Source organism: Neltuma alba, unplaced genomic scaffold (assembly GCF_004799145.2).
Source record: "Neltuma alba isolate B1F8T4 unplaced genomic scaffold, ASM479914v2 tig00004220_pilon, whole genome shotgun sequence".
Classification (NCBI taxonomy): domain Eukaryota; kingdom Viridiplantae; phylum Streptophyta; class Magnoliopsida; order Fabales; family Fabaceae; genus Neltuma; species Neltuma alba.
In genome coordinates, this window is record NW_021633609.1 from 28,107 (window position 1) to 48,255 (window position 20,149).

At 37.1% G+C, this 20,149-nt stretch overlaps 3 protein-coding genes across 4 annotated transcripts; 2 read left to right on the forward strand and 1 right to left on the reverse strand.

The window, feature by feature from the left end:
* Positions 1–212: 212 nt before the first annotated feature.
* LOC114743991 (uncharacterized) lies at positions 213–3,277 on the reverse strand. Its single transcript, XM_028932172.1, has 3 exons — positions 2,455–3,277; positions 1,604–1,951; positions 213–1,490 (listed from the first exon to the last, which is right to left on the reverse strand). The coding sequence occupies exons 1-3, from the start codon at positions 2,908–2,910 to the stop codon at positions 873–875; spliced, it is 1,422 nt and encodes a 473-aa protein (XP_028788005.1). The 5' UTR covers positions 2,911–3,277; the 3' UTR covers positions 213–872.
* Positions 3,278–7,960: 4,683 nt separating this feature from the next.
* LOC114743988 (thioredoxin domain-containing protein 9 homolog) lies at positions 7,961–10,565 on the forward strand. Its single transcript, XM_028932169.1, has 3 exons — positions 7,961–8,343; positions 9,686–9,844; positions 9,961–10,565. Exons 1-3 carry the CDS (start codon positions 8,044–8,046, stop codon positions 10,138–10,140), a joined length of 639 nt encoding a protein of 212 aa, XP_028788002.1. The 5' UTR covers positions 7,961–8,043; the 3' UTR covers positions 10,141–10,565.
* Positions 10,566–12,186: 1,621 nt separating this feature from the next.
* On the forward strand, positions 12,187–18,578 carry LOC114743992 (homeobox protein HAT3.1). 2 transcript variants are annotated; one of them, XM_028932173.1, is made up of 9 exons: positions 12,187–12,319; positions 13,128–14,494; positions 15,629–15,794; positions 15,904–16,027; positions 16,111–16,223; positions 16,312–16,788; positions 17,010–17,315; positions 17,662–17,751; positions 17,847–18,578. In XM_028932173.1, the coding sequence occupies exons 2-9, from the start codon at positions 13,218–13,220 to the stop codon at positions 18,183–18,185; spliced, it is 2,892 nt and encodes a 963-aa protein (XP_028788006.1). In that variant the 5' UTR covers positions 12,187–12,319; positions 13,128–13,217; the 3' UTR covers positions 18,186–18,578. The 2 variants fall into 2 exon arrangements, with proteins under 2 accessions (XP_028788006.1, XP_028788007.1); XM_028932174.1 differs by having other exon boundaries at positions 13,133–14,494.
* The last annotated feature ends 1,571 nt before the right edge of the window (positions 18,579–20,149 follow it).

A 20,149-nucleotide genomic window follows, 5' to 3' on the forward strand; every position in this document is an offset into this window, starting at 1 on the left:
CTCGGAATACTAAAATACAAATACGTAAAACTTCGAGGCCATCCGTTTCCCCGTCTCAGAGTAAAAACAGCAACCGCGTCTGTCTGTGTGTGTGTGTAAAATAGCAAGAAAAGATAGTAACATTAGACTCAAGGGAACATTTAATTTAACACATAGCTAGGAACCGCATCAATTCCTCAATTAATAGAAAGCTCTACACAAAATGTGCCATGAGCATTAACGTGCCATGAGCATTCATTGGCGATTACATTTCATTTTCAGAAGCACTGAATTAAAAGCAAAATTACAGCTGCATACCATATCAGAAGAGTTGGGCATAGAGGTAAGGTAAGAAAGAGTATTTCCCCCCCTAACCCAAAAACAAACCCTTTTACCAATCCAAACCCAGAAACAATACCTACACTTGGAAAGAAACGGAATTAGCATATCCTTCAACACCAGAGTTAATTGATCTGTTAGTGTCAAACCCCTTGCAGTCGGCGGAAGGCTCTTTAATACTCACCACCACCAACACTAAACTAAATTGCCAAGTTCAAGTTTCGTTGTCTCTGCTAAACCAATGCTTCATCACCACCTTTCCATTGTGTATGGAAGCCCGGCTAAAAATTAGTCGCTATTTTTTTTCTATTCCTAGGTGGATAAACAAACTCCAACTCTGTAAATGGATCCTGCACAGAGTATAAAAAAATTCACTCAGGTCTGGTTGAAACAAGTGAATTTTGTTTTTGCTCTATTTACAGATTAAATAGAGGCATAGGTAGACTTCCACAGAAAAAAAACCCAGCTGAATCCCAACTATAACTTCTGAGTATCAGTAGTCAAACACTAGTAACTGCTATTAACAATTGCAATGACCTAGTCCTCAGCCACAGTTAGACTTCCATCTTCCATGCCATACTATTAGTGCTTCCATTATGTGATTTTTCCAGCGCAGAAACCTTGACCCTCTGTGCTGCTACAGAGTTCTTTACTTTTTCATCCTGAGGAAGCTCAAAAGCTTCACTGACGGAACCAGTTTTCAAATCAGCTGGAGGGATGAAACAATCGACTGAAAGGCCTGGAACATTGAATGCAACCTCTTCGATTGTCCAGGCTTCTTCCATTCTTGTTTTGGAGTGACTCATCGCCATCTCCCCAAACCTGAAAAGTGTTACTACAGAATGACCTGAGTGAGCAATCATAATCCCTTCCACAGGTCTATAATCATCAAGGAATGAATTAATTGTGGTTTCCCAGTAAACTGCTTCACCCCCATTAGATTGGATGCGGGTCAGATGAGAATCTTCAATGTGAACAAGGAGTCCAGTCTTCTGGTTGAAGTAGCCAAATAAGACATGCCTGATGATCTCTGCAGGACCCTCACTCCGAGCTTTTAATGTTTGAGGATCGGCACAAAGCTTAAGGATGAAGCAATCCTCGCCATTGATTTTCTTCTCCCCAATGCATTTGGCAGCCGCAAACATGCTGGCAGTGGTTCTGGGGTCAAGACCCTAATTAAACAAACATGTAAAGGATAAGAAATACACAGAGGAAAGGAGCTAGCACAAGAGAAGCAGCAGATGTCATGTACAACAGCAATAAAACTGAAACTCAGGAGCCTAACCTGAAGTGCACGACGCAGTGGTCTCACTGGTCCCTTCGCTGTGTGAGCACCAAGCCACGGTGTGTGCCTCCAAACAAGCTTCCCGTTGCAGCCTGCATGAACCTTGCTTCCCCCTACGGCAAGCTCTACGTACCACATGTCAGGATTCATCTGCCAGAGCACAAACCCACCAGACTCGGCACATCTAGAGGCATTTCTATTCTTCACGACCCTTGTGGCAGTTTCAAATTCAGAAGCCACCATTCTCACCTTTCCCATTGCATATGCATTTTTGATAGAGTTCTGTAGCTTCTGCCCACCCGAAGCTGCCGTGAACTGCTGCAGTATGTATTGCGCGGACGAGGTTTCCTGCAATGCAAGCAACTTGAGATCGTCGTTATCCATTACTAGCGAGATATGAAAGTAAAAAGGTACAATATTCGTAGAAGCCAAACAAACACTTGACCAGCTCAAACTGGAATTGCGAAACAGACGCTCGATCCTGTTTTTCCACGACTACCATTTCAGGTAAACACAAGAATAGCTCAAATAAAGGCAGAAATCGTAAGGTTTTTATATACAATGAATCTTACCCATTTAAAAAATACAACCATGCGTACACCAAACCAAATGGGTAGCCAAAACGTGGCAATTTGCTGATTACTTAGGGAGAAAGATTAATCATAGTCCAAAATATCAAAACAGACAATGCGATAATGTCCAAAAAAATCAAGACAGAGTGATCTTTACAGAATTGCTCAGCAGCTTTAGTTTATCACATTCAGTCAATACTTTAAAAAAATGCCTAAATGAAATTGAGCAGAAAAGAACTCCATCGATCACTCAGAGTGAGAGAGAAAGAAACAACTAACAATGGGAGTATCCTTAATGCTGAGGTGAGGCAACGGGTCAGACGCGCTGACATGAAATGGAGCCAGAGGCGCACCCATCACCCCGAGCAGAAGCCTGAGATCAGACCTCTTGTAAGACGTCGAAGTTACCGACGGAGCTCGAGAAAACTGCCCCCTCATCCACTGGCCAAGAGCCGAACCAACTCTCTTCGGATCCCCGTTTTGGCATCCGTCCGGGTCGGGTCCCTCCATCAGCGGCGCCAATGTCTCCCCCAGCACTCTCATGCTCCCGGATCTCGCGACCAAAGCAGAATCAGGATTCACCACAAAGTTATAGCTGCTCTGCTTCTTCCTCCGAAGCAAGCCTGACATTGGCGACCCGGTTCGCCCGGGACTGTTAGCCCGAGAACGCGACGGCGATAGCCCACGAACTACCTCTTCTCTGAGAGCAGCGAAGAAACCCTGTTTCCTTTCCATGGAAAAAAAGACAGAGAGAAGGAAACAAACAAAAAAACAAAACCCTGAAAATCCCCGAGAGCGAACTCACAGACAATTGTGAGTTGAAGAAGATGAATGTATGGTGAACAAGCTAGAGGGGATATGGAGTGGGAAATGGAGAGGAAGATAAAGAAAAGCACTTCTTCATAAGGCAAGAAGAAGGAGTAGTTAGAGAGAGAGAGAGAGAGAGGAATAGCGATAGTGGGAAAATGGATGGGAAGAAGAAATGAAAACGGTCAGAAGAAGAGTGGGGAGTGTTGAGTAGGAAAAGTGTGCGTGCGAGAGCCTTGAGAAGCGAAGCCAGTGCGTGCGTTGGTGGGCTTTACGGTTCCTATGGAGAAGAAAAAGCTCATGGGAAAGAGAAAGATACAGTCAAACTGCGCTTCCCTTATTTTATTCATATGCTCCTCTTTGCTTCGCCCCAAATGTTATTTAATAGTATAATTTATTTCAATTCAATGCCCACCATCGCATTCACACCCAGTTTCGTTATTCTTTTATTTTATTCCAAAATTTACGGTTTCTTCTTTTAATGGGCTTGTTTGATATGATTATTTTTCAAACATAATTTACAAAATATAAGATAAATATATTAAAAGAGTTTTGTCTCGATTTGTGTCAAAATGTTTATAAACACTTTTACATTGTTGATCGAAACAAGCCCAATATCAGGTTCTCTTCTCTTTTCATCTTCTAGCTTCTCTTTTTTTTTTCCAAAAAAAAAAATCACTTTGCCTTTATGTATAATTATAGAGAGTACTACTTGGCAGTATATTCAAAAATAAATGAAGAATAATAAAATTAACTTATTTCAAGGAGAAAAGGGAAATAAAGAGTGAGTTAACAAAATTGGAAGAAGTATATGTAAATAGAATGTTGTGGTATTAAAGAGGGGTACTGATAATAATAAAAAAAGAATGATGTGGCATTATTAAATTATGAAACTAAGCGGGAGATTTGGGGTGATGAGGGTGAAGGAGCCATAAAGGGGTGTGGGGCTGAGCAAAACTAGTTGCATCTGAGAGGGAATGATGAGTAGTGAAGGGTGAGGCCCACTGCTGAAAGCTTGAGGTTCCTTATGGACAAAGGCATTTTCATTTTTCCCTCCATATTAATTAATAGTATCCTTCACAACCTCCTCTTCCTCATATCCAATCTTTCTTTGCTTTTTCCCTTTTCATAAAGCTTCCTCACATAACAAACCCTCCTTTCATCTGTCCCTGCCTTCTTGTTGGATATGATGCTTCACCTTTTCACTTTTCTCCTCAACTCACCAAAGAAAATTAAAGAGTTCGACCATTTCTGTACCCATTGCAATAGTTGTAATTAACTAGTAATCATAGTTTAGAAGAGTACAGCTTGTACTTAATAATTGTTAACTGTCCTTTGAAGGCTGTAAAAGTTTGCCACGAATTATCACATCAAGAAATATACCGCTCTCGTCCTATTTATAAGTCTCTTCTAATATAATTTAACACAAATCGAAAAAATTTTAAATTTTATTATTTTTCATTTAAAATTCAATCACTTTCCAACTTTACCCATATTTAATGTACATTATACCTCATATAAATTAATTCAACACAATAATAAATTAGGGATAAAATTATATATCTACACAAAAAATTTCTCTCAGTGCTCTATAAATAGGACAAAAAAATATCTTCTCTCTCTACTCTATAAATAGGACCAAAGGAGTATATTAAAATTTAGCTTTAATTCATGTAGAAATTATTTATGCATGTTTTATGATAAACATACCGAAGAAGTAATCTTCTTGTTTGATTGAGCAGCTGAGCATTAAATATGGACATTCTTCCCAACAGATATTTAAACCATAGTTCTCATAGTAACCTCTTTTGCTAAGCCTAACCCATGTTATTAAGCCCATAGGTTTTTTTTCTTGTTTTTACTAAGTACAAGTATCCTTCTATTAGAAATAATTTTGTTTGACATATTATCAAACACTAAATACGGACACAATTTCCAACAGAATTTGAATATTGATTCATTATATTGTAAAAGACTAATCCCTTGTACTAGATTTAATCTTTATTGGTAAGCCCATTTATTATAAATTTCCCTAGGCATTTTGAGACCTACCACAGGCTTCTCTCGACTATTATATTTATTATTATTCATACTAAAATTAATTAAATTTTCCCCTCTCTCTCTTCTTCAAACAAAATCGTCGGGTTTCTGTTCTTCACCTGATGCGTTGAAAGATTCCTCTGCCTTCGTCTCTACCAAAAACGATAGAAGTTAATTCATGATTTTTTCTTTTTCTCCAAATTAAAAAAATCACATGAATGTCGTTTATAGGTTATGGTATATCCAACACTCGAAATATTTTTTAGGTGTATTCAGCACCTTAAAATATTTTGTAGTGCATTCAGTACCTGAAGTATTCTTTAATGCATCCAGTATTTAAAAGTATTTTTACAGGTGTGTTTGACACCAAAGTTTTTTTTTATGCATCCAGCACCAAAACAAAAAAATTAGTTCAAGATGATGGACACATCTAAAAAAATATTTTAAGATATTAGATGTATTTTAAAAAATATTTTGAGGTACTGAATACATCTTAACCCTTACTTATACGATGTTATGAATCAAGAGTGACGATGGGTTTTATAAACGTTGCAGCCCTCTGTTCATATCTGCAAGCCCTGTACAAAATGTCCAAGGTTGTAATAAGTATAACACATGTAGTGTATTTGATTCTTAATATAAAATATGAATAATTAATTGAAGAATATTAAAAAAATTTGTTTAGTTATTTATAATAAATGTGTGCTAATTTAAGTCATCATATTTAATTATGATCCTTAAAGTTAGTTTTTAATGGAAACTCTGTAATAAAAATATTTTAAGAAAACAATTATAAATTTAAAAGATAAAGTAAATTGCTGGTAAAAAAAATAAAGTAAATTAAAATTTTATATTTAATGTTAAATTGAACCTTTTGCTTAGCATTTATACCATGAATGAGGGTAGTATCGACGTAACAGTAATAGAGCCAGACAACAAAATGGATCTAGCTGGATGCATAGTCTGGCTTTGCATGAAATAAGAAATTAACTCTTAAAACACTTCGCAGTGTTAAGAAGATCATTGTTGCGTGGTTGAAAAAGTGGATCTATATGAATATTCACATCAAACAATAAAACCATTTCTCGGTATCAAAACAAGATAGCCTTTCATATGCAATAATATAACTTTTGAATATGTTATATACACACACGTACCCATTTCATACTAAATGTTTAATTCATCTTATATGTTTAGCCAGATAATTAGTTTGAAGAAATTAATTTAAATATTGCAACCAAACATTCCGACGAATGTAACCAAAGATAGCTCATTTTGAAAATTCATACCGCTTCTCCATATAATCTTCATTTTTTTTTTCACATTTTTAAACAAAGGTGGATTTCAGGAAAATAATATGGAGAGTTGTTATAGAAAAGTTAAAAATGCAATTGTTTGGCACAAATAAAGTTACAAGTTTACTATTGATCTTATTTCTCAAGTGTACTAGTACTCTAATTATTTTAATGGTATAATTTTACTCATAATTTTTTTTTAAATTCCAGTCATGAATTTTTATACAATTTTATTTCTAATCATGAATAAAACTGCACTATCAAGAAGATCGAAATGTCAGGTGAATATGAGAATCCTCGTAGAAAATGCCATAGATTTCCATTGGCGAGTGTTTTGAATTTGAATTTGGGGAGTAAAGACAAGGAGATGGGCCAGGCGGAGAGCACCGAATAGGCCGATGGAGGCGTAACGTTTATAACGAGGGAGAGACTAAAAACAGAATTGGGGGGTTGACGCGGCGGAGCACGTGGAGCACAGGATTTGATTGGGCCAGCCACCTTAAAAATATCTCCAAGCTGACAGAGAGATACGGCAGATCGCCACCTTCTTCACGTAACGACTTCCGGCGTGGTCGACGACTGAGCCTCCTCAGCTTTACAACTAAGCCTTCAACCTCACGAACCAACAGAGAGAGAGAGGGAGAGGTCAAGTTATGGTCAACTTCTTTCTTTTCTCTCTTTTCCTTCCCTCCAATGTTTTCCATTTACATCACCTAAGGTAGGGCCTATCTATTGTTCTCTTGCTAGTGCTTGTTGAAGGTTATCAGAATGTTTGGATAAAATTAAATCATAATTTTAAAAATAATTTTATAATATATAAAGTAATTCTATGAAAGAAGTTTTATTTCGATTTATGCAGAAACATTTTTTTTGATTCAACTAAACGCTCCCTATAATTGAGATCTCAAGAGCATTTTATTCACGTGATTCAAGATAAATCTCTTTTCATATAGTTATTTTATATTTCAATTAAAAAGTTGTTTTTGAAGAATTATACTGTCGTTCCAAACAAACCATTAACCTAGTGGCTCATCACTTATCATTTTCATTCCCAGGTTTCATTTTATTTAATTCACCTTTTAATGTTATCTCCAGTTTTTAATATAAGAGCTAGTTGATTAATTTGAATATATTAAGAAAATTTGTTAAATTATTTATTTATAATAAGTTGGTGTTGTCCTCCCTAAAATACTCTTACTAATCATGCGTATTAGCTAAAACTACCATTTGTTAGGACTTTTAACGCGTGCAATTATTACAAGGATTGTTTTGAAAAAAATAAATAAATAAAAACAGAAAAGCGGGTCAGATATTTAAGATTAGATTAAATGTCAAATTAGTTCTATCATGGAGTGTTTAAAACTTTTGCATAAGATGCCCATCTACATGACAAAAAGCCTAGCAGATGTGATTCGGTGACGGACGTGGATTGCTCGACAGAAATCAGAGTGGGCTTAAAGGAATGCATCTCAAGTATTGGGCCAAATCCAATATTTTATGATTGCCCATGAGCACAATCTATCTGGGCCACATGATGGCTTCGCCCAGAAAGGTAGCCCAAACATTTTCTCTTGCAAACGTGCGACCCTAAAACGACATCGCATTGCAGGGCCTCTGTGATCTGTCTCACCCTCACTCCCCGAGCTTCGCCTTCTTGCAATTCCATCGTCTCGTTCCCATTCGAAAAGGATAGCGGGAAGGGGAGGTCTTGCTCAGAATTTCGCAGATGGAGAACCCTAAGATTCAAGAAGTCGTCGAGAAGCAGGTTCTGACGGTAGCTCAGGCGGTTGAGGACAAGATCGATGAGGAGATCGCGGCCCTGGACCGACTCGATGTCGACGATCTGGAGGCGCTGAGGGAGCGGAGGTTGCAGCAGATGAAGAAGATGGCTGAGAAGCGGAGCCGATGGACTTCTCTTGGACATGGGGAATACTCTGAGATTCCTTCTGAGAAAGACTTCTTCTCCGTCGTTAAGGCCAGTGAGCGCGTCGTCTGCCATTTCTACCGGGAAAACTGGCCCTGTAAGGTACAAATTCGCGCCTTTTTATCGGAACTTCTAGGTTGTTATTATGTGGAGAGTTAATCTTCTTCGCGCGACGGCCTGCATAGGCCATGGCGTGGTTTTCAACTTGTTATTGCAACTTGGCATTTTTTCGAAGCATTGTTTTCAAAATAACGTGCAAGATATGGGTTGTTTTTATTAAAACTTTCAAGAAGCATACTTGTCAGCAGAACGGTGAGAATTTGGACAATATCTGTGCAATAAAACGCAAATTTTGATTATAAACACGATGGTGTATCTCCTTGTCTGTAACAGCAAGATGTTCTCTCGGAACCACATGATGCTTATAATTCAGCTGAAAGCAACGAATATCATCCCATTCGCATTTTTTTTGGGGTGAGGGGAGTTTATATGACATCTTGAGTACCAGCATCAGTCTTTAATGCATCTTAGCGAACTAACGAATATTACCCCATTCGCATTTTTTTGTTTTGTGTGGGAGGAATTTATATGACATCTTGAGTAGCGGCATCAGTTTTTAATGCATCTTAGCGAACCAAGTTTTTCTAAATGGAAAAGAAGAGATGTTAGCTATAGCACCTTGATGTCGCAGTAAGAGATTAGTATATTTTCTCCTATTAGGCACTTTCAGTGTCTGGTTTTAGAGAGATTTCACGAGTAACCTTAGAAACAGAGTTTCAATGCTGATAAAATTGCTCTTTTGGTGGTTCTTCAACTTATGAAATAGTTGCGTTCTTATGGAAATGAAGCTCACCATCCGAACCTTTAACTTATCCTTATGGCATTGTCCTAGAAATAAATTGAATATCTGGATTTTGTTTTTTGGACCAAAGCCTGCTGCCAAAGCTTAAAAATGCGGTAGCGTGGCATGTTAATCGTGGCTTACATAAAAAGAAAGCAATGTAGCTTTTATTTTCTTGTAGTGTGCCAACATCACCTCTATGTTGCTTCCAGGCTCCAGCAAGTAGTTTACTGCCTCTGGCTTCATTAACTACTTTTCTCCATTCCTAGTTAATATAGGCTTTTTTAAATTAGAAATGCTGTTTGATGTCTCTATTTTGATGCTATGAATGTGCTTTGACTGGTGTTGGAACTTGGAAATATATACTCTGAATCATGTGCTGAGGATTGACCCCATTATGAATAGCACTGTAAGTATCATCACTGTAGTAGAAAGTAGGCTTGGACTCTGCCACACTATGCCTCAATTTGAATATCAACCGGGCATGTTAAAATTGTAAATAAGCAATGACCCTTGCAAATTTTGTGCTTTTCTTAACATGGCGGCTTTCTGTATGGAACTGATTAGTTGGAGAAACATTTAATGTTTGCAGTGTATTTGCAGGTCATGGACAAGCACTTAAATATTTTGGCAAAGCAACATATTGAGACTCGGTTTGTGAAAATTAATGCGGAGAAAAGTCCATTCCTGGCTGAGAAGCTCAAGATCATTGTTCTTCCAACTCTTGCCCTCATAAAGAATGCCAAAGTGGATGACTATGTGGTACGTGTGTTTGGGAGAGTGTGTATGGGTATTGCCATACCTGTTAGGTATTAAGGGGTCTTCACTCTTCATTATTTAGTTTAGCACCTGCAAATTGATATCGTTGTATGGATTAGGTGGGATTTGATCAACTTGGTAATACTGATGAGTTTAGCACGGAGGAACTGGAGGAAAGATTGGCTAAAGCTCAAGTCATCTTTTTCGAGGGTGAATCATCAGTTAATCATGCAAGGTCCAGTGCACAAACCAGAAGTGTTCGGCAGAGCAGTAGGGAAGACTCATCAGAGTCAGAATAACTTGCATTTCCTGATAAGTTCTTTACTTGATTCTCCAGGAAGATTAGCACTTCGGCTACACCTTCAATATAGTCTCATCCACTTCCTGGCTGGGTGCCAGTGAAAATTTGTCATCATGATTCTAGATATTGTGCTTGATTCGGAGAGGATCATGCTTGGGTGAGATCATCTGTTATTTATCACCGTAGAAGTAAATTTTCGAGTTTTGAGATTGACGAGTTTGCAATTATAGCTGGAAACCAGTATCAGCGAGGTTTCTTGTTCTGTATGGCCCGCTGAAGGTTAAATGTAAAATTTTCGATGTTGATTGTTGCGTCATATTTGCCAGTCTCACATTTCTCTCCCTATTAATCCATCGTGACTCTGTTGTAATCTTTGGCTATTTTGTTTGGCTTATTATATATAATTTCAGATGCTTCCCTCGATCGATTTGGGTTCACCGAAATTATCGACTTTAGTGGTCCAGAGAAATCGTTTTCAAAATTCCTGATACCCATCGCTAAGGGTGGAAACAGGCCAGGTCAGGCCAGGCTTTGCTCTTAACAGGCCAGGCCTGTTTTGGAGCCTATTGGCCTGAGCCTGGCCTGTGGCCTGTTACAGGCTTATTTTTCAGCCTGAGCCTGGCCTGTGTAAAGGCCTGGCCTGGCCTGAAGCCTGTTAAAAGGCCTGTATTTTTAAAAAATTCAAATTATAATAATTATTTTTAAAAAAAGCTAAGATTAAAAAAACGTACATAATAATTAAATTTTTAGTCTTGTCTTTTATTTAAATTTTAGTATCATAACTACTATTTTAAATCTTAATTATAATTTATAAGAATGTTATTGAAAACTAATTGTAATTATATGTTAAAATTTGGAATAAGACTACGTTTAAGTACACACAAAAATTAAAATTAAGACAAATAAATAAAGAGAAAAAAAATAATAATTTTATAATGAATAAAGAGGATATCATACTTAAATTAACATAATACGTAAGTTAGTTAATTTATCATTCTTGAAACAAAATTTTTCTTTCCTATTTTTTTTATATTTTTAAGATTTAAAAATCACATTATTTATTAATATTATTATTTTAAATTATATTTTTATCTTCACTTGTCATCTAAACTTCGAAATCTAAGAAAAGATTAAGCTATGAACTATATATTAAAATTAAAAAATAAATTAAAAAAACACATTAATAATAATAGCATTAATTAATTTTTTATATATTATAATTATAAATTCTTAACAGGCCCAGGCCGGCCTAACAGGCTTAACAGGCTTTTTAGAAAGCCTAAGCCTGGCCTGTTTAACTAAACAGGCCTTCAAACAGGCCTGAGCCTGTCATTTTTAGGAAACAGGCCAGGCCAGGCCAGGCCAAATCCAGGCCAGGCCATAGGCCCCTGACAGGCCGCCTGGCCTGTTTCCACCCCTACCCATCGCACAATCACTCTGATTGCCAATCCACCTTCGTCCAAAGTAGAAGGTTGATTTGTTCAAAGATGGTATAATATCCATTCAATATATTCCTAAAACTTATTGTAATTCATTACTCCATCTGATTGGTTTACAATATCTTCGTCAAGATACAGCTGACTACTGGCTAAATTTTATTCAGTTCGTTTTATATTTTACTAGATGTTACCGCGAGATCAATATGAAATTAGTCTTTTTACTAGGCATGCATATATAACAATAACAACAACAACAACAACAATAATAATATACTTTTGTCTCTCTTTATCTGTTATTATGAAAAAAATAAAGAAGTACAATTATACCTTGAAAAAGGGAATTTTTTTAACAGATATTTATTTTTGTATTTTCACCTTCAAGTGTATTTATTTTAGTCACCATTCTTGCTCCTTTTATTTTTTTTCCTCTATCCCGCTCGAGCGTATGTGCAAGGACTAGGGGTTTCTTTCAAATGAAATGGCACCGCATAAACGCGGAAACGCCGCGAGCGCGACATATAAAAAGTTGAATTCAATTTTGAGCCCTACTTTGGTAAATTGGTGAAATTTTCGACGGTGGCTCGGATTTTCTATCTCGTTTTCTGAACTCTCAGGATAACGCATTGGATCCAAACCCAAACCCCAATTGAATTCCTCCTTTTCCGCTACCCATTCAATATTCCTCTCACCGCCTTCTCCATTTGGCGCGGAGGCTACTGTGTTACTCATATCGATAACGTAAGTTTCTGATTTAGCTTAGTTTCCTTCTCGTCATTACTTAGCTGCCGAAAGTAATGTTTTTTACTCTCCGGGTACGGCGGATTTTGCTTAGTTTTCGTTTTTCATTCTCTGGTGGTGGGTTTCTGTCTCCCTATTAGTCTGGGCTAATAATTTGAACATTTGTCTTTTAACTATTAATGCTTTTTGTGCTCTAAGAAGTTGCAAACTTAGCTCTCCAACATAGCTATGGGTATTCCTTCTCAAATTTTCCCATGAACAGGCCGCACTTAGTGTCGTATAATGCATATTGTGGAGCATTGCCGTATTTATTTTTTCATCTCTTAAAAAGAAATGCACTAGAGTTTCAGATTTTATAGGCTGCAGCTGGAACCAAGCATTAAAATATATGAATATTGCATGCATTTCTTGATTTTGGCGGGCAGCTGGGAACAGTTAATTAGTATTTCTAGCTGGGGCTTTGAGCTGTTGATGATTTGATGTGGCTTATCCCTCCAAGTCTCACGCTCAATACATTTAGTGGCTTGGATTTTTCTTTTAGCGACTAGTGAATATGCACTGCATTTGTATCAAGTTGAGAATTTTCTGACAGTTATCTGTCGTAAAAGTTGAAAAAAGAATGAAGTTTACTTGTTATAATATAGTTCTATGTATATTACTGTCCAATTCGCCCGCTCTGATGAAGTTACGTGAGCATAGGATTTAAGTTAGTGAACCTCTTCTCAAGCCTCACTCTGGGATTCAATGTAGCGTGTTGAATTGGCAGATATTAGATAGCTCAAGGGATTTGTTTATCTTTTTCCCGCAGATCAGTCATCTTCAATGTAGACAACTCATCAGGATCAAAAGAATTGTGGACATTGTAATGCACATAAGTTGTTTTCTCCAATAGGTATTTATGTACATGTTCAAAATGCGCTGCGATTTAGGCAAGAATTGTCAGAATGGGGAAGGTTCATGCTTTCAACATGATACCTTAGAGAAGGCTAATGCTATCAGCATGGAGGCTCCCTCAGATCAAATGAGTAGCAAAACCAAGGAGCTAACTTCCCATAATAACAATACCTCAGACCAGGTGCATACAATCGATCCAGGAACCACACATTCTGAATTGCCAGAAATAACTAATCAGATTGGCTCTGAATCTATGGTTAATGAACAAAGGGCTACTGGCACTAGGGAAACCATGTTTCTTATTGATGAAAAACCACCTCCAGATGGCGTGACTGGGAATATTGTTATTCAACTTCCTGCACAACCTCAATGTGACATAGACAAGAGCTGTCAAACCGAAGAAGGTTCAAGTTTTCAACATAATACTTCAGAACTGGGCAATGCTATTGGCGTGGATGCTTCCTCAGATCACATGAGTAGCAAAACGAGAAAGTCAATGTGCCACCCTCATAATACGTCAGAACAATTGCATATACTTGATCCCAAAACTGCTCTTTTTAAAATGCCTGAGAACACTAATCAGACTGGCTCTGAATCTTTGAACAATGAACAAAGGGTCCTAGGTACTGGGGCAACCAGCTCTCTTCTTGATGGAAAACAACTTACAGTTTCTGACAGTATGACTGGAGATTCTGTCATTCAATTGCAAACACGATCTCAACACGACTTAGACAATAGTTGCCAGAATGGAGGAGCTTCATGCTTTCAACATAATACCTTAAAAGAGGTTTCTGGTTCTTTATCTAATGATGAATCGCAGAACAAATGTCAGCAGGCATCCCAAGATGTTTATAATGAACCTGTGGAAAGAAATGGCGCAAATGAACAATTAGGTCCACCTTCACAAGACGCTGCCAAGGGCAGTAGTCTTAACTCTCTGCAAAGAAACTCCAGAAGAGCAACTCGTGCCCAGTTAGGGTCCAAGGATAAAAGAACTGCAGCATCGTTGAAAAAGAAATATATCCTAAGAAGTAGTGACAGAGTTTTGCGGTCAAGGACGCGTGAAAAACCTAAACCACCCCAATCAAATACTAATCTGGTTAATCTGGATCATAATGGAGAAAATAGAAGAAAAGGCAGGAAGAAGAATAAGCGTAGAGAAAGGAGAGTGACTGATGAATTTTCAAGAATCAGAGCTCGTCTAAGATATTTCTTAAGTCGAGTGAGCTATGAACAGAACTTGATTGATGCTTATTCTGGTGAGGGCTGGAAAGGATATAGGTTTGTAAACTCTTCTAATTATGATGCTATCTGGTTAAGTTGTATTCTATATTTGGATGAGTTTTGCATTCTGATCTACCTTGGATCTTAGCCTCTTATTCAGAATATCATTTATATTTGTTTAATTGCTGAGAAAACAAAATGATACTACATTTATAGTGGCCTTTAGTGCTTGCGTGGCACTTTATAAACACTTCAGTCTCAATTTCCGTGTAAATTGCCTTTGAGTTTAATGAAATGCCTGTTTTCAAGATTTGATTCTCTTTTTTTTTTTTTTTTTGGGTGTTGGATTTTAATTAAAACTGTTCAGTGAAAGTATGGGTACTTGAGTTTTTCATTATATTCAGATTATATCATGGGTGTTATCATTTAATTGTTACTTGACCGTTTAAAAGTAAAGGATTATATACGTTGTGTGTGGAGTGCATTTTCTTTATGCCTTCCTTGTTACCTAACATTTCTAATTTAAGAATGCATCAACCCATGCATGTTTATATTTATGTGCATGCCAAAAAAAGCTACAAATGTTTACCACGAAATGTAATTTGATAGAATTTGAATTTTATCTTGAATGCTTCACTTGCTTGGGTTATTTGATTTGGTATCTAGCTGTCTTCCCATTTCCTTTCTGATATGCTATTAACTCTATGATGTGAAGGGGTGGATTTTGAAACGATACAACAGATTGCTAATTCTAGAGTGCTTTATTTTTGGTTCTTTGCCAACTTATTTCCTGCCTCTTGCTTGTATTAAGTAATCGAGTAAACTATAGTGTTGTTGTTGGAACTTGGAGTTATATATGGAACAGGAGTAAGTGACTTTGTTTATGAGATGGTCTGTTTCTGCTTTTATTCAGGCCTAGTGACATAGGAAAAGATTATTGTTCCAGTGTGAAAAGCAAAACAAAAAGGCATGTTCAGCAGTATCCGTGTACTTCAAGATCTCAACTAGACCTTCATTTGTGTTGTTGGACTCAATTTGTACTGACTTAACACAATTCATAATTCGAACATAACTTTATTGTGATTTTGCATTCCTGTTATGAAAATGGGTTTTTTATTTCCCCCTTGTCTACTTTAACCTTCACGGGTTTATTTTTGTTGTTTCTAATTTCACTGTTCATTTCTTTTGCAGCATGGAAAAATTAAAACCTGAGAAGGAGCTTCAACGTGCTAAGTCTAAAATACTTAGTTTTAAATTGAAAATTAGGGATTTGTTTCGACATTTGGATGCATTGTGTGCTGAAGGGAGGCTTCCACAGTCTTTGTTTGATTCTGAAGGAGAGATTTGCAGTGAGGATGTAGGTTGATCTTTTATGTTTGATTCCTAAATGGAAAATCAATTCTCCAGGACTGTAGTCTATATTTTATCTCTCGACATATGTTGCTGACTTAAATTTTTTGTATCAGATATTTTGTGCAAAATGCAGGTCCAAAGACTTGGCCACTGGCAATGATATAATACTTTGTGATGGTGCTTGCGATCGTGGATTTCATCAGTTCTGTCTGGAACCTCCTTTGTTATCTGAGAATTGTAATCTTCTAACCACCTGATTTGATCATTTAGTGCTTGCATACTCTTTTAACATTCATGCATACACTTTTGTGGCCATACAGTTCCACCTGATGATGAGGGTTGGCTATGCCCGGGATGTGATTGCAAGGATGACTGTTTTGATCTCCTTAATGATTCTTTCGGAACAAGCCTCTCTATTTGTGATTCCTGGGAGGTCAGTGGGAAATTTTTGTCCTCTGTCCATTCCTCAGTCATTACTCTTGGATTTTTCTTTCCTCAACATGTGTGTTATTGGCGCTCAGAGGGTTTTTCCAGAGGCAGCCGCAGCTACTGGAAACAAAGTGGATGATAACTTGGGACTTCCATCAGATGATTCTGGTGATGGTGATTATAATCCTGATGTTGCAGAAGATGAGGAGGTTGAAGGAGGCAATTCAAGTTCTGATGAGTCTGATAATGCTTCTGCTTCTGAGAAAATGGAGGCTTCATGTAATGAGGATCCATACGTAGGCCTTCCTTCAAGTGATTCAGAGGACAACGATTATGATCCTAATGCTGTAGATCATGACAAAGGTGCAGCTGAAGAAAGTTCAAGTTCTGATTTCACGTCTGATTCTGAGGACCTTGCTGATGTAGTTAAGGGTAGTGCATTATCTGGACAGGATAATTGTCCTGTACCTGCATCATCTTTGCCAGAGTTAGATCCTGGTGAAGAAAACTCCACTCCTGTCTCTGGGAAAAGACATATTGAAAGGTTGGACTACAAAAAACTGTATGACGTAAGTTACCTTTCATGGTTATTGTTTACAATGCTTGTCTACGATTTTGCATGCACTGTCTATTTTTCTCATGTGAAGTAGATCTGATTCTCATGCTGTGGTTCAATCTCCTGAATGTTATTTTGCATTTGAAGGAGTCTGTGGAGAGAGTTATTTTTTTCCGGTCCATTTAATTGCTTTCTCCATATTCCAGTTTTTAGCTGTCTTTGTTCCTTTTATAGGAGACCTACCAAAATGCTCCATCTGATACTAGCGATGACGAAGATTGGACTGCTAGACCTGCTTTAAGTAGGAAAAAGAAAGTCACTAGCAATGGGCCGCCAGTGTCACCAAATGGGAAAACCTCAGTACTGGATCATGTGCAGAAAGAAACTGAAAATACTCCTAGGAGAAATACTCGTCAAACTAAAGTTGAAAATATGGACAGTTCAACCAGTAAATCACTTGAAGGCTCTAAAGGGGCTGGTTCAAATGGTAAAAAACGAGGATCTTCAACATACAAAAGACTTGGGGAAGATGCAGTTAAGGTAATGGTGCATTGCCATCTTAGTTACACGGCCAGGCTTTCAAGTTTTAGATCCGCACAGCTGCCTCCTCCTCACTTACTGATCTGTCTTTTAAATTAATTTCTGCGCTCTTGATATATTCACAATATCACGTTTCCCTGGACTTTCTAAGTAAACATCTTTTGAAAATAAGAAGGTTGTCTTTTTGCTATCAATTATTTCATTTACAACTTGCTTTGCAATTTACATTGATCTATATGTGCGCTATTTCTATTTTTTCTTTCACAACTGGGCAAACGCAAGCATACGCTCAAATTAATGTTAAAGGGAGGGGTTTCTCTTACAGCGACTGAATTTGTATTTTCAGGTACTCTACAAAAACTTCCAGGAAAATCAGTACCCGGACCGTGCCACTAAAGAAAGCTTGGCAAAAGAACTTGGGCTTACTTTCAACCAGGTGCTATCTCTTGTTCTCAACAGTGAAATGCTTTTATAGCCTTCTCTCTATTATAAGCTTTTATTTAATCCCAACACCCCCCCCCCTTTTCGCAGGTTAGCAAATGGTTTGAGAATACTCGTTGGAGCTTTCGGAATTCCCCAAGGATGGAAGCCAGGGCAAGTAAAAGTGCTTCACAGGGTGCCACTTCCAGCAAAGTTGAAAATGAGATAGCACTTGGTGATGAGAAGAGGGACTCAAAATCAGTGTCCCAGGAGGGGAATATACAGAAATCAAAATCCCAAAGCTCTAGAAAGAGGAAGCATAATACCGATACCGAGGAATCTGATGCGAATATAAACATTGATGATGCAGCAACAAAACCTCTTGTTCACTCACCTAGAGTTGGTGAAGCGCAAAGGAACCGCAAAACGAAAACAAGGAAGCGAAAATGAATTTCATATTGAGAAGTCAAACTTGATCGGTGCCTTGGGCAACAAATTTTAAGTGATCCATCTTTTGCTAGATTGAGATCCTGTAAGATGGATTTACTTACTCTTAATCATGGCAATATCAGAAAGTGTGCCATTTGTAGTTTATTTGATGGTTTTCATAAATTAACATAAGGTGGTTCAATTTTAGCATGGCCCCTCCTGAAAACACTACTGCTGGCCTTCCATTTTCTTTAATTTTCCTTGTTTAGACTCTCAATTCCCAAAAGGTCTTTCCCTCACCTAAATTGAGGCAGAGGGGTTGACTTTCATTACAGAAGTTAAAATACATGTAGACAGCTTAGTTGTATACTTCAAGCATTTATTGCCATCACAGGTTGATGATATTCAATCTTACCTAGTGCTCCCTCCTAATTTTTTTTTTAGTGACAGTTTTTGGGTATGACTTGATTATATTTTCAAGAGATGCTTAGAGGTTGCCTCTATTTTTTTTCTCTCTCCATATTTTGTTCTCATTTAATTACTCATTAATAAAGGACAGTTCTCCCCCTCCCCCTCCCTATCAAGGTATTTTTGAAAAGGAAAAAGGGTTACATTTTTTTGTATATCTATTATCTCTGATTAATTCTGACTGTTTTTTTACCAATATGATTTAGTTAATTGTCTCATAAAGAGGAACGTATGGAGTAAATGATAGCGGCTCATTTTGCATCATGGTCTAGTTAGGTTGTATGTTCTTGGAAAACAAATTATGACAATTTTATGGGTCTTTTTTCTTGGCATGAATTCTTTTTTCTTGGCATGAATTCAAGGCATTCTGAAATGACTGATTGTTGCTAATTTGAGAGCATTTAAGGTTGAAGCTCTCTAATTAAGTGCACAACGAGTGTGCTTTTTAAAATTCAAATTTATAATTGTTTTTTACGAGAGCAAGCTCATTGAGAACCTATTTGAAATAACTTATGAGTAATTTTTTAATAATAATTTATGAAATATGAAGTAAATATGTGGAAGAAGTTTTGTCTCAATTTATATAAAACATGTTTATAAATGTTTTTAAATACTATGTCAAACATGCCTTTAATATATATATATATATATATATCTTTCGTCTTGTGTAGTTGTGTTACATATTTGATCATGAAGTGCGAAGAGCCAATAATCGGAATTGAAGTGATTATGTTTGCTGCATTCGTTGAGCTCCGGGAACGAGAAAGTTGGCATTGTCGGAAGTAAGCTATTTCAAAGAGAAGAAGAACTTCTTCAGGCATTATATTATGTTGAGGGGCTTATTATGTTTTTGCCAAAATGGAAGTTTGAAAGTGGCATCGAGCTCGTAAATTTGTCGGTTTGTTCTTTTGCATGAAGCCATGCCCATAAGACAACACTTAAAAAGGAAATGAGGCAAATAGTAAAATGCAATTACCAAAGGATCTAACTCAACTTGGATCATTCTTCTCCAAATCAGCCGGTCACTGACAGATTTGGACAAACAAGGTGGGCTCCATTGATCGAGTGCCTTTCCTTTCCCTACCAATTTCTTCAATTATTTCTCTTTACTCTCAAGTCTGTCACAACTATTGTAATTAGCATCAATTATTTTTACCGATAGAAGTTGGGTCTAATAGAATGTATTAGTCTCGTAACTTGGTAAATTAAAATTTGAATTTGGAAGAAGTAGAAAATAAAAACATTAATTGCTTCTCATTATATTTAAAAGATAATTTTTTAAAGGCCCCTTTAATTAGATTTCACTCCGCAATAGTACTCACATTTAGTCGTTTAATTAGATTTTACTCCACATTCATTGTTCATGAGGTGTAGTCTCTCCATCATCGTGCACACAACCCAAGTTTATTTCTTTATCTCCATTTTTTTTTTGGGCGATACTTACATATTGTAATTTCCCATAACGCATGAAAATGAATTCAATTCAACTTACAGTATTTTTTTTTTTAGGCTGATCT

Excerpts from the sequence above, each read along its gene's own strand:
- LOC114743992 (XM_028932173.1), top strand. The coding sequence starts at position 13,218 with ATGTACATGTTCAAAATGCGCTGCGATTTAGGCAAGAATTGTCAGAAT. Across the intron at positions 15,795-15,903 it reads GAGAGATTTGCAGTGAGGAT|ATATTTTGTGCAAAATGCAG; the intron begins GTAGGTTGATCT and ends TTTTTGTATCAG. Across the intron at positions 16,028-16,110 it reads TCCTTTGTTATCTGAGAATT|TTCCACCTGATGATGAGGGT; the intron begins GTAATCTTCTAA and ends GTGGCCATACAG.
- LOC114743988 (XM_028932169.1), top strand. The coding sequence starts at position 8,044 with ATGGAGAACCCTAAGATTCAAGAAGTCGTCGAGAAGCAGGTTCTGACG. Across the intron at positions 8,344-9,685 it reads GGGAAAACTGGCCCTGTAAG|GTCATGGACAAGCACTTAAA; the intron begins GTACAAATTCGC and ends GTGTATTTGCAG. Across the intron at positions 9,845-9,960 it reads CCAAAGTGGATGACTATGTG|GTGGGATTTGATCAACTTGG; the intron begins GTACGTGTGTTT and ends TGTATGGATTAG.
- LOC114743991 (XM_028932172.1), bottom strand. The coding sequence starts at position 2,910 with ATGGAAAGGAAACAGGGTTTCTTCGCTGCTCTCAGAGAAGAGGTAGTT. Across the intron at positions 1,952-2,454 it reads GCATTAAGGATACTCCCATT|GAAACCTCGTCCGCGCAATA; the intron begins GTTAGTTGTTTC and ends CTTGCATTGCAG. Across the intron at positions 1,491-1,603 it reads CACTGCGTCGTGCACTTCAG|GGTCTTGACCCCAGAACCAC; the intron begins GTTAGGCTCCTG and ends TTGTTTAATTAG.